Here is a 12,474-nt window from a genome sequence, read left to right as displayed (position 1 = left end):
TTAATCACAAATTGGAAACTTTAAAAAGTTATGCTTTCCCCTTAAAGTCACAAGCTCGAACATTTTAAATGAATGGGAAAAAAGACTTAATAATGAGTTATTTTTATTCATCTAACATTACAAAATTTGTGTATGTGAAAGGTACATATATGTGATGTTGAGACAGACACTGGAAAATTACTCCTTAGGCAAATATCATTGATGTCAAGACAGTAACTAGTTTAGCAGAGTAGAAATTTTTCCTGAGGGGAATTTCCTAAATAATGTCAGCTTCTACCTCTCATCATTAGAATAGCATATAATGATTTCTTAGTTCAGACTCTAGATGATATTGCTTTCTGGGGAGTTAAGTTTTCATATTCTTGGATCGCTATAAGTTATGCCTTAAGAATAATTAACTCACCTGAAAAATACTGACCTAAAGTATCGAAGGAAACCATAAGTAATTATAAATAGGAGCTTATCAGGTTAAAATTCACTGAAAGAAACTGTTCTCTCAGAAAGAAAGGACGAGAAGACTCTACGGACACTTTAAATAGAGCCCTGTAACAAAAGGTCTGGGGAAGCAGAGGCTTATTAGATTTATATCTCCTACTGCCCTTGCTGTTCATTTTCATTTTATAAAATAATTTATTTGGGTCATCTTCAGGTAGGTTGACTAAAGTGATTTATTTTCCAAAATGGGACAATAAGTATAAACTGGGACTGTCCTGCTGAATACTCTATCCATAGGGGAGAGCGTGGCTGTGTGCCTCTCCTGCTTCAGCACATTAATATAAATCAGGTAAAAATGCAGAAAGGGGCACAGACAGAGAGGATGGATAGAGAATACCCAGGTCAGACTGGAAAGGGAAAAGAAAACACAGGGCACAAGGTCACATGACTGACGATTATGTGAGGAAGGAGAAAAGGCTGCTATGTTTACTGACTGGGTGACAAGAATGGATTTACATGGATTGTATCTGAGCCTCAAGATATTTGCTTAATGCCAGTGGATAGCCTCTCCATCACTACCCAGCCACTATGTGTGCGTGTGTGTGTGTGTAAATAATATTTCTATATATATAGTATACATCTATGTATATATTTTATACAACAAATATGAAATAGTTATCCAAAACTAATATATCACCAAAATTTGCATTTTCCATACCAGATTTAAATAATTTTGAAATCATAAGTAACTGGCCACAAGATTATATATATGTGTGTATTATATACATGTGTATTTATGTATGTCTTTATATACTGTGTATATGTGTATGTCAATACATGTGTATATTCCTATGAATATACACGTGAATATAACTAATGCTAACTTTCAGATTTTCAAAATCATTTAAGTCAACCTGGGAAAAATCTACTGTGATGTTGTATTCAGATATGTTTAGCTGTTAAATTCTACCTACGAATACAACTTAGTATGTTATTTTCTTGATATTAAGATATCATCAACTTTAAGAATCACTTTCAGTTGCAGGGAAGAAAATACATGTTAAACATCCACACTAATTATAAGTACCATCCCAATTTCAGAAAGATTAAAATATGAAAAATATGACTTGACATTAAAAAAGTATAACCAAGGGGTTAGGTGTTTTAAAATAAAACATATCCCCAAATAAGAAACTCTATAAAGAAAATATGTGGGATTTTTTAATAAATAAGAGCGCTAACTACCTAACTGATATAGTTCAAATTAGGACTTGCACTCTGGATACCAGCAGCCTCTAGATACTAAATCAAGCAGGAAATTGTGTACACACACACACACACACACACAGAATAAATGTATCATGGTTTATTATTTTTCATATATCATCACCATAAAAATTATGAATTATTCACAGTAGAGTTAATTCCAAGTAAGCCAGGAATGATATAGCATATATAAAGCATAAGTTTCCATGACAAATAAGAACAAGTATATAAAATCCTACAGATATATGACCCATAACACATTACACAACATTGATTTCCCAGAGGCTAACGTTAAACTCACATACCCAATAACATCCTATAACTCAAATCTATTCATGCTGCACAATTACTTTTGCATAATAATATATTGTATTTTAGTTATCTGAGCTATTTTGTCTGTAACAATAGGAGCTCTTCCTTATTTTAAATGAGCATCTTTGGAAGCATCGTATTATTTTCTTTATGATCTTTCAATCACCTTGACCATTTTTTTAAAGTGTATGATGTCTTTCATTCACACATCAGGTAGCATGCTTCAAATTTTTAAAAATTCACATAAATAGGAAGAGTTCTCAGGAATGTAATTTGATGAAGGGGATTACATTTCTGTCTCCAAGGACTCAGCCTTACACGTTTGATACATTGAAATGGTCACATTAAAAAGAAATTATAATCTCAAAAGAAGTGAATACTTTAAGAGAAAACAAGGAAATAACAGCTCAACTAATTTTTACTAAAGGAAAACTAAATAAGGGTAGAAGGATAGGGATGGAAAGATGAGGAAAAAAGGATTCTTATGTATGGAGAAAAGGACTAAGAAAGTAAAGAAGGAGTTAATAAAAGAATAAAATCTAGGCATTCTGTTTTTCTTAGCTTTGGGCTCCAATCTTAGCTGAGATCAGAGGAATTTAGTCTGAGGTGACCAAAGAGAAATATATTTTATCCACCACCAAATAAGAATGGTGGAAGTTTTTATCCAAGGTAATTCAACAACATGAATTAATAATTAGGATATTAAACAGAGATTAAGGCTGAAGTTTCCTCAAAACTGCCTACTTTTTAGAACAATTTTTTTAATCTTATTGAAAAAAATGGGAATAATCTCTAGACTTTGACATCTGATTACATTTCAAACTACCTTTTGTCTGTAACACACATGTTTCCCTTCTGTTCACAATGGTCACTCTTGCTTTTTCCTATTTTTAGAACTTGCTTCCTTTCATTAAGCTGCAATTAGCAAGAGTCCCTTCCACATATATATCACTGATTCCTTCAAACTAGCGTCATCCTTTGTTGCTTTTAGACTTTCATAGAAGCCAGAGTTTCTTCCTGGGAGTTCTCTAAACCTTAGTTTTTAGATATATGGATCAAGCTACAGACATTAATGTTTCAAAGAATGCTCATGGCAAAATAAATATTAAGAAGGTATTGACAGGGGATACGTAGCCACAATCTTTACTGACAGTGGCCAAGCTGTGACAAAGCCACAGGAGTACAGGACTATTTCGGCAATCATGGCACAGTCAGGCACCATCATTGCTACTGTCCAAAAGAGCACCTATGGGAGTGAAGAAAAGGTGCTTTTTAAAAAAGACCATCATGAAGATAACCCTACTCTTTATTTCATAGCATGTTACAATGTTATAGCTTTTCTGAAATAATATTAAGTTATAGTATCCAGATCATATAGGTAAAAACACTTTAAAATGTGGAAAAAAAAGAAGAAGTTATTGGGTAAGAAGAGCCAGAATGACTTGCCTAGACAATTCTCTTCTGCAGTGGTTCTCAAAGTGTGGTGTGTGGATTAACAGCACCACTATCATATGGGAACTATAAGAAATGCAAATTACAGGTCCCACCTCAGACTTACTAAATTAAAAAAAAATCAGGGAAGTGGATGTTGGAGCTGAAGAAGGGGGAGGTGATTTTTATGCATGATAAAGTTTGGGAACCACTGTTCAATTGTATTCCAATACCATAAGTAACCAAATAATATTTTTCTTAGTTCTAAAACCACAAATTTACCTCACTGAGGAAAAGCATTCTTCTGACTTTTCTAACAAAACTTTTAGTATTTTCAGAATCGCTTAGGTTCCTATTTACCTGAAGGTTCTAGTTAAGAGTTGAGCAGCTCCATCTCAGGCTTTAGAACTGTTGCATTCTGCGTGCTAGTATGAGAATGAGGGACATTAGTGAGATAGCGGGGGACTCTTGAGCCACAGATGTACCCATGGAAGTTAGTCAGGTCAGCACTTCACATTCCCCAAATCTTGCCCCCAAAGTTGTCTTTTTATAACTGACTTTTCTCGTGTCATTTTTCCCCAGATACCTTTATCAATGAATGTGTCAACTTTTCTGGCATACGACCAGCCCACAATAAGTTACTGTGGGGTGCATCATGAACTTCTCTCTCATAAATCCTTTGAAACGAACGCACAGGAAGATACGATGGAAACACACCTAGAGACTGAGCTGGACCTGAGCACAATCACAGCAGCCGGCCGAATCAGTGACCATAAACAGCAGCTGGCTTAACTGAGCTAATTGGTAACCAAGGGTTGCCATCAAACTTTGTAACCTCAAGGACAAAATGAGGAAGATTTGTTCATTGTGGACTCTAAAACAAAAGAAAACAATCCCCTGTTAAAATAAACAAAAATCCAAGATTGATTCATGAAATAAAGAAGACATGAATTGTTTCAACTCTACACTTTATAATTAGCTAAGTTGTGCAGTATTTTTTTGACTTAGAGTATGACCCTGAAAAAAAATTCTTTTTTTCTCAAAACTCATCCTACCTACCTGTAAAAACTGTACAGAGCTAATGTATTTTTCATATTGTAAAGTTTCAATTATAGAAACAACTCGTATGTACAGTACCATAATTTAATTACATTTTACTTTACAAACTTTACGTATTTCAGTTTCTAAAATTTTAAATTAACAAAAATTATTTCTTGTGTTATTCAGAGTTACTCAGTTTTGTAGGGACTGTTTTGTTACTGCTTTTGTGCCCAGAAACCTTGACTCTCAAATTCTGTGCTGTGCAAAACATGCACGATTTTTATCATGCTTACGGCGTAGAATTTTATCTACTTGGTCCAGAAATAATACATTAACCAAAAAGGGTTTGTTGAGACTTGTAAGAAGTTCTTCAATTACATAGACAGGTCTTTCTTATAAATGAAAAAAAATCAAAGATTTTTTAACACTTCTCAGACTTAACTGTTGCCTTGAATTACAGCCTAGTTTCTAAGCAGTGAAATGTAATGATAAAGAGGGATATTTTAACAACGCATTCCTGAATGAATGACTCATTATTTCATTCTTTTGAGTAACCCATTGTTAAGGGTGGGGGGAAGCATGGACAAAACATCACTGGAAACAAAGGCCGTAACCACAGCAACAGAGTTTGATATACTTAAAAGGTGCAGCTGCCGGTGACAAAGAAAAACTCTGTTACTTCTCATTACTTCAGGCCAAGGTGGGAGGATAAAGCATAATAATTGTACAGTAGCAATTTTTCTCTTAATTAACCCAAAGTGGTTTACCTAAAAATAACCATCAGTGCAAAATGTGCCTGGTTTTAAGACAAGTTCCCATTTAGAATGGTGAGGCTGTATTTTAGGAACATCTCAAAGGAAATATATGAAAATTTTCACTTTGTGTGCTACATCCATTTTCTCCTGGGAGAGAACTCTAAACATCTACAGCTGATTCAATACAGATAGGATCCATGGTGGAACTTCATCACGCAGGTAGACTGTAAACATCCTTAATATGTTCTAAATTGTTTATATTGCTATTCATAATGAGATTCACCTCCAAATTATCTGAAAAATAATCCAGAGTAATTTGAAACCACCCCGGATCATATATTGATTATCCAATTGTATTATAAAGTTAATTCAATCAAATTATGAAAACCTGACTTTTCAGAGGCTGAAATAATCAACTTGTTTCTGTTGTTTGCTTGACACAGGTTACTGTTTGAAAATATTGTTATTTTATCTATGGTATTCACATATCCTTTTGTGTGTTTTTTTTAATATAAAACTACAAGTTTCAATTGCTGTTACACTAGGAGAAGTGCTTTTTTTATGTTGTCATTTTTAATTCATGACATCAAAAATAGGTTGAGAGGATGTCAATCTAATAGGGATCAAACACAGTCAAAAACAATGAAGAAAAGAATTCGTGAAAACCAATGTCAAACTTTCAATTTTTTAAATTTCTTCCAAAGAAATTCAAAAGTGTAGTTTTATGCAGGTTTATCATGGCAAATTTAAGGGCAGGTTCAAAGAGAATGAATTTAAAAAATCAAGAGCAAATTTTTGTTGAAAATATACTGTCAGAAGGGAAAGAAACAAAATGTTGGAAGAGCAAACTCTCTTACTAATTTAAATGAAACTAAATGTCACAGCACTTGTATCAACTATTTGGCATTCCAGATTTTGTAACATATTTTGCATAAATTATTTGCTATTCAAAAAATTTTGTCATTTTTAGCTTAATTTTAATCTCTTTTTTCCAATTTCTAATTTCCTTGCACTGTATTATTGTCAGAGTATTCTTAAACCTCTACACTGATATTTTGCTTTGCAGTTAGCAAATCTATAGAGGGTTAACTATAAATCTATTATGTGTGGATCTGAAATCTGATGCAAAATTTTATTTATTATGTAAACCAAAATGTCATTTGCAATTTTTTCTCATAGAAGTTGTCCTTGCAAAGATTCAAATATCTTTTAATTTGTGTAAATAAGCATTTTATATCTTCTCTTTCCAGACATTTTCAAACTGACAAATGATTTTTAGAAATTTTAAAGGTTCCAGGGAGCCTCTCAAATATATGCCCTCTATTTCCTGAAGCAAACTGCTTTCTTTCTTAAACATTTTAAGTTCATCTGAAGTGAACAACTATAAATAGAAGCAGTCACCTTGGAACCAGGTGCATGGGAGGTCTTAGCTCTGTGCATCGGAGGACTTATTACGTACATTAAGAGCCAAATAAACTAAGAATTCTGGTATTTGTCATATTTGAAATTAAACCCAAAGGATCTTTAACAGGAAAAAAAAAGATGCTGGGTTACTTGTTTGCTTAATTTTTATTCTGCCATGTCCCGGGGTGTGGGGGCTTTGGGGAAATGAAAACCTGCTAGAGGAGACTGTGTCTGGAATCTTTACCATACATTTGCAATTTATATATTTGTGTCTAAAATCCCTATTTCTAACCTGTCTTTTTCAGAATTCAGTAATCTCCCATTTCCTCTTTCTAACCACCCCATGTCTTCCTTCCTGTCTACTACTCACCTCTTTAAACAACTGAAATGTTTCTATGTTTGGAGTTGAAAAATGCAGTTCAGCCCAACATGGTTACAATAACAGCGGTAGCTACAGCAAACACGTTTATGCAGTGTTTTGAAGTTTACAAACCACATTCCACATAAATTATCTCATTTTCCCTTCATAACCAATCTATGAAGACACATTAATCTCAAAGAAGTTGAGACTTGCCCAAGAACACAGGGCTAATAATTGGTGGAGTTGAACTACTCTCAAAATTCAGACCCTATTAGTCTTTCCACTATACTAAAAGCCTTCCCTCTCTGATCAGGGCCAGAGAATTTCCAGATAGTAAATAGAATGAAAGTCCCAATTTCCAGATAGTAAATAGAATGAAAAAATGTTTGACATGTTGTTTAGTAATCCCTAATTTAACTCAGTTCCTCTAGCTGTATAATACATGGGCTAAATAGACTCTTTCTGTGTGCTACTCTGGGCTCTCACATTAAAACTCTTTATTCAAAAAGTATAACAAGTCATAAATTTCTTAACAGATCATATCATTTGTAAATGTGTAGAACGGTTGCTTCCAAGAAGTGGATGTATATAGGCCCCAAGGTACAGAATAAAATTGAGAAGCATAAAAAAAATAACAAAAAAAAACAAAAAAAAAACAACGATCATCAAAATCGAGATTATGCATAGAGTTAAAAAACAGATTCATAGTGCGAGGTTGAACATATGTTTAACACATGTTCAACTGAACACACATTCAATTCAGAGCTAATTGGAAAAACCTTTGTAATTTTCTTTTTTTCCTTTTTTGTTTCAGCAAAAATACTTACTGAACCATGAATTCTTACATCTATCTTAATAGAGAATAATTTTCTCTATTCTCCTTCCAATAAAAATGAAATGTAGCAATTATACTCCAATAAAGATGTTTAAAAAAAAAAAGAAATGTAATTCATCCAGACTGATGTACAGATGCAAAAACATATGCTAATAAGCAAATAATATTTTTGATCAGCTCATTTTATCAAGTCTCTATCCCTACTCCCAAAACCACAAAATCAGATAGATTTTAATATAAACTATATTTTTAGAAGGAAAGAAAACTTGCCCAAATTTAACATTCAAGACAAATGACATAATCCTGACTTGAAATCAGATCAGTATGACTATGACTCCACAAACTGCTTAGAAATAGAATCTTTTTTGCAAAAATATTTTCTAAAATAAAATCACTGTATATGGGATTAAGAATATATGTTTTTCTCTGCTCCTGACTGGAAGACAGATATCATCTCTCAAACTCAACATTAAAAATAAGTAAAGAAACTGGAAGCATGAAAACAGGTACCTGATGTGAATGATTAGTAAGCTGGAAGAAAGAAAATCAGACGTAGATTTTCTGCTGGGTAGATGGTAGCCAATGAAGGAAAAAGTAACAGAACCAGCAGATATTCAGCCTCAGGAAAAAGGATAAGAAATCTCTAGAGTAGACACAATAACATCTTACATTGACATAGCTCTTAACAGTTTATCAGTCAGGGTAATGGTATAACCACCTCGTAACACATAAAAAGTCCCGAGGTCCAGATGGGTTGGTTATACAGTAAGAAATCCAGATAAGTTAGTCTTGCAGCAAGTAAGAGCCTCCAACTACTTTTATTACCTTCTCAACTCACCACAGCTGTCCCTAACTAGAGACGTACCAAAGGGTATGTCTTGATCCAGGGTCAAGGCTTTCAAAACCCTGACATACCCACAAGGGTGGAGGAGACTGACAATCAGCAACTGTGCTTCATTTTACCATCAACTGTAATGGGGAAGAAATATTTGAAAATTTAAAAAATATATACCAAAACGGTGATGGGTTATCTGTAAAGGTCTCTCATGGCTTACATAATGATTTTATTATGAGATAAGAGGCTTATATGTAACATTTTTAAGTTAGGGTAAAATTGATGTTTAAAAAAGTCCACAGTTGATTATTTACCTTTCTATTAAAGACGGTGACCTTAAAGCAAAAGAGTGCCTCAGCCATCTAGGACTTAGAGAACTCTTGAATTTCTTCCTCCTTTCTCCCATCTATTTATAGATTTTCTTTTATATGATATATGTCTTCCCAAAAACTTAAGTGAAATTTTATTTTGTATAAATCAAATAATATTTCAAATACATTAAGGGACTATATGATAAAGGACCCTTGAAGTAAATCCTTCTTGTTTTCTAATCTGAAACACCACTCACTAATTTATCTTTTGTAAACTGATTTACACATATCTTGTGTTGCATAATGCAGCACACGGCCTTAAAGGTTCTATGGTGCAGTCTTTACCTCAGACTGTATAAAAGAAAGGACTCTCTAGTTTTGAGCAGGTCTATACACACTAGAGTGATCATTTTCAGTCAGTTTCAGTTAGGGAATTTATTTATCTGGACTAATATGAAAAATACTATTAAAATAATATGAATGGATAAAGTTGACAAGTTATATTTTTTCTAGTTATTGGTTTAAACTTTTGTCACCTATCATAGCGTCAAAGCTACTATTAAGAAATCAAAATGAGCCCAAATCCCTTGGATCCATACCAGATTTACTGAGTCAGAATCCCTGGAGCTAATCTCTGAGGCATGCTAAATTTTGCAAAATATTATTCAGATGAATTTACTTTTGCCAAGCCATTCAATTGCTTTTTATTCTAGTCTAAAATTCTTCTTGTGCTTTCCTATTCCAATGTGAATCTACTTTGCTAAGCCTGGATGAACATTTTTCTTGATTAGAAGAATGTGCAACAAAGGATAACTATACATAAAATGGTCAGGTTGTTTCCTGACAAACTGTGTTATTTATAGATTTTGCTCCCCACTAGCTCTTTCAACAGAAATCTCTGAAAACCATCTTAAATCAGCTGTGTTATTCACTTATATTATTATCCATGAAAGCAAGTAATAAGTTAACTGCTAGAAAGCTGGAGTTGGGGAGAGAGGAAGGACTAATTTATGATGTAATAGGCATTGTGTTGTCCTCATCTCATTCTCAAACCATCTTAGGAAACAGGTACAACCACCATTTTAAAAAAAGGAAAATAAGAATCATGGTAGCTGAATAATTTGCCAAGGCTTATACAGTAGAGTTGGGGATTCAAATCCAGTGCTCCTGACTCTAAGGATGTGCTCCTACCACCCAATAGCACATTTTCAAATGTTACCAAAGACCACAATCAATATAATTAGGCTCATATATTTTAATAAGGGGTGTGGAGACAGGAGGAAAAGAATTTACTTTCCTATTCCTAAACAGAAAAATTGCATAAGCTATTTCACACTGTGTAGAGATTTCCTTCAATATCCCAAGTCCGCAACTTAATGGAAAGAAATATCCATTATTTTCTTGAAGTTTTATACATTGTTTCCTAAAAAGCATGAACATTTGAAAGAAAAAATCCTTCAAAAAATAAATACTCCCAAATACTCCTGTTGTATTTTCATTTCCAATTTTCCTAGCATATTATAAACTTATGACAAAAATATGATAAGTAGATATCCATAATATAAACTTCAACTGGCCAAAGATGGAGGGAAGGTTGTCAATTGAAGCAAAAACTATATAGATAAACAGTCAATAAAGTAACCAGTGAAATGACAATGTGAAAAAAAAACCAATCATCTACAGTCAGAAAATGTTAACTGGCAGTGACATGGCTTAGGTTGCAGAATATTTCCTTTGATGATTTTATGTGGGGATATTTTTTGTAGAAGTACCATTACTTACACAAATGATATGGGACCTGGGAGCACATTACATAAAGGAGGCAGGAGGATAACCTCTATAACAATGTAGATTCTGCTTGTCCTGTTACTCAGAACATATTCAATAATATATAGTTTAAATTAAAAATAAATATAATTTTCCTTGTGAAGGTAATACAAATGTTTTCATCATTATGTGCAGGTGGCCAAATAAATGTTTTTACATTTATTTTTAAATTCACATCTTCAAATAAATCTTCCTTAGTTTCAGCTATTAACAAATGACTATTAAATAGTGCCTTGATTCCATTAGTGTCTCTAGGAGCATTTTCTTAAACTACTGGACTAACAATCTCTCCTATTTCTCCCTGAACTTGCACAAGCCCAAGGTAATATAATTGGGAAGTTACGTTATCATTTTACTCCATCACACTATCTGAATATGTAACATCCATGTAAAAAACATTTTTTAATAATCCACGTGGGATTCAAGAGCCAGTAAAATACTCTGTAAGTCACAATTCTACTAAAAATTGCCACTACTACAACTGTGATAAAACTATGCTATAAATTTAAAACAATTAACAAATCCAGCAAAGAAAGAAGCTCTAGCATCCTGAATCTAATATCATTACATCTGTTCATCCTGGCACCACGACCACCATACAGAAATTATAACTGAAACATCTAAAGTAATTCTGATTTGGAACAACAAAGATGCTCCTTGTATCTGGGTTGAAGATGTGGTAAAGGACAATGAAGAAGACAAAAAAACTACACATACCGAGAGGTAGGTAAAAGAAATGTGATTTATTCTCATTTGATAGCCTGCAAGTAATTTTAAAATTTGAGACTAATAATTAAAATTTACAATAACATTTATGTCATCAAATGTCATAAGTAAAAACCAATATGGACATTAGGGACATAAAAACAAACAGATATTTGTGATGGCAATACATATTAAATAGATAGAATTAATTCTACCGAAAGAGAGAATACTAAGGATAAAAAATACTTTAACTATCACTATTATTTCTCCTGAGAAAAACTGAAAAGTCAGAATAAAAGATTCAAACTAAATACCAAATGATCTTTTCAAGATCCATTTTGAAATAGCCCAAATATAAGCCCCAAATTGCTGCTTTCAACCATGAGTAATTACATTAATTCATATATACCTAGTCAGATTCTGATGTTGAGAAATGAACTGTGTTTTAAATATACTCCATCTGTGCTTACTGTTTTACATCAATGATATATTTGCTTTCAATTACAGATACATAAAGACAATGCCCTAAACAGTCTGATGAAAACATGGTGAAAGACTGGATCAACCCTATTCGTTCTGCTCTGCTATAACGCAATTACTGGAATAGCATGTCCACCGCAGTGGGAAGCTGGAAATATGGTTTCTAAAGTCCTCTCTAGCAGTTCTTGACCAAGACACTTGTAATATTCATTATCTATGGGTGTTATTTTATATTCATTTATAAAATAAGGAAATTATTGCCTTGAGACAAGAGCCTAGAGACCCATCCCAGCTCTACTCTGAATACACTTATAACAAAGGGGTCTAAGGAAAGACACTGAATATCTCTGAACTTCAGCTATCTGGAGAAAAACCTGAGATCTTTGTGAGGTGGACAATTTTTCACCTTCGGATTTGATGAAATCTTAAGATCAGTGTACTGGACATCCTTCAAAACTCTTTGCCAGTTCCTCCTT

General features: G+C 33.2%; 2 protein-coding genes across 2 annotated transcripts in view; one reads left to right on the top strand and one right to left on the bottom strand.

The window, feature by feature from the left end:
• LRRTM3 (leucine rich repeat transmembrane neuronal 3) overlaps window positions 1-4,236 on the top strand; it is a 186,258-nt gene extending 182,022 nt beyond the window's left edge. Inside the window, exon 4 of the mRNA XM_061187585.1 lies at window positions 4,027-4,236. Coding sequence (XP_061043568.1) covers window positions 4,027-4,236 — 210 coding nt within the window. The remainder of the gene's footprint in view (window positions 1-4,026) is intronic.
• CTNNA3 (catenin alpha 3) overlaps window positions 1-12,474 on the bottom strand; it is a 1,728,069-nt gene that overhangs the window by 1,124,264 nt on the left and 591,331 nt on the right. The gene's annotated exons all lie outside the window — the stretch shown is intronic.

This window comes from Eubalaena glacialis, chromosome 1 (assembly GCF_028564815.1).
Source record: "Eubalaena glacialis isolate mEubGla1 chromosome 1, mEubGla1.1.hap2.+ XY, whole genome shotgun sequence".
NCBI lineage: Eukaryota > Metazoa > Chordata > Mammalia > Artiodactyla > Balaenidae > Eubalaena > Eubalaena glacialis.
Note: the sequence above shows the minus strand (reverse complement) of the source record. Positions and strands in the feature narration are given on the sequence as shown.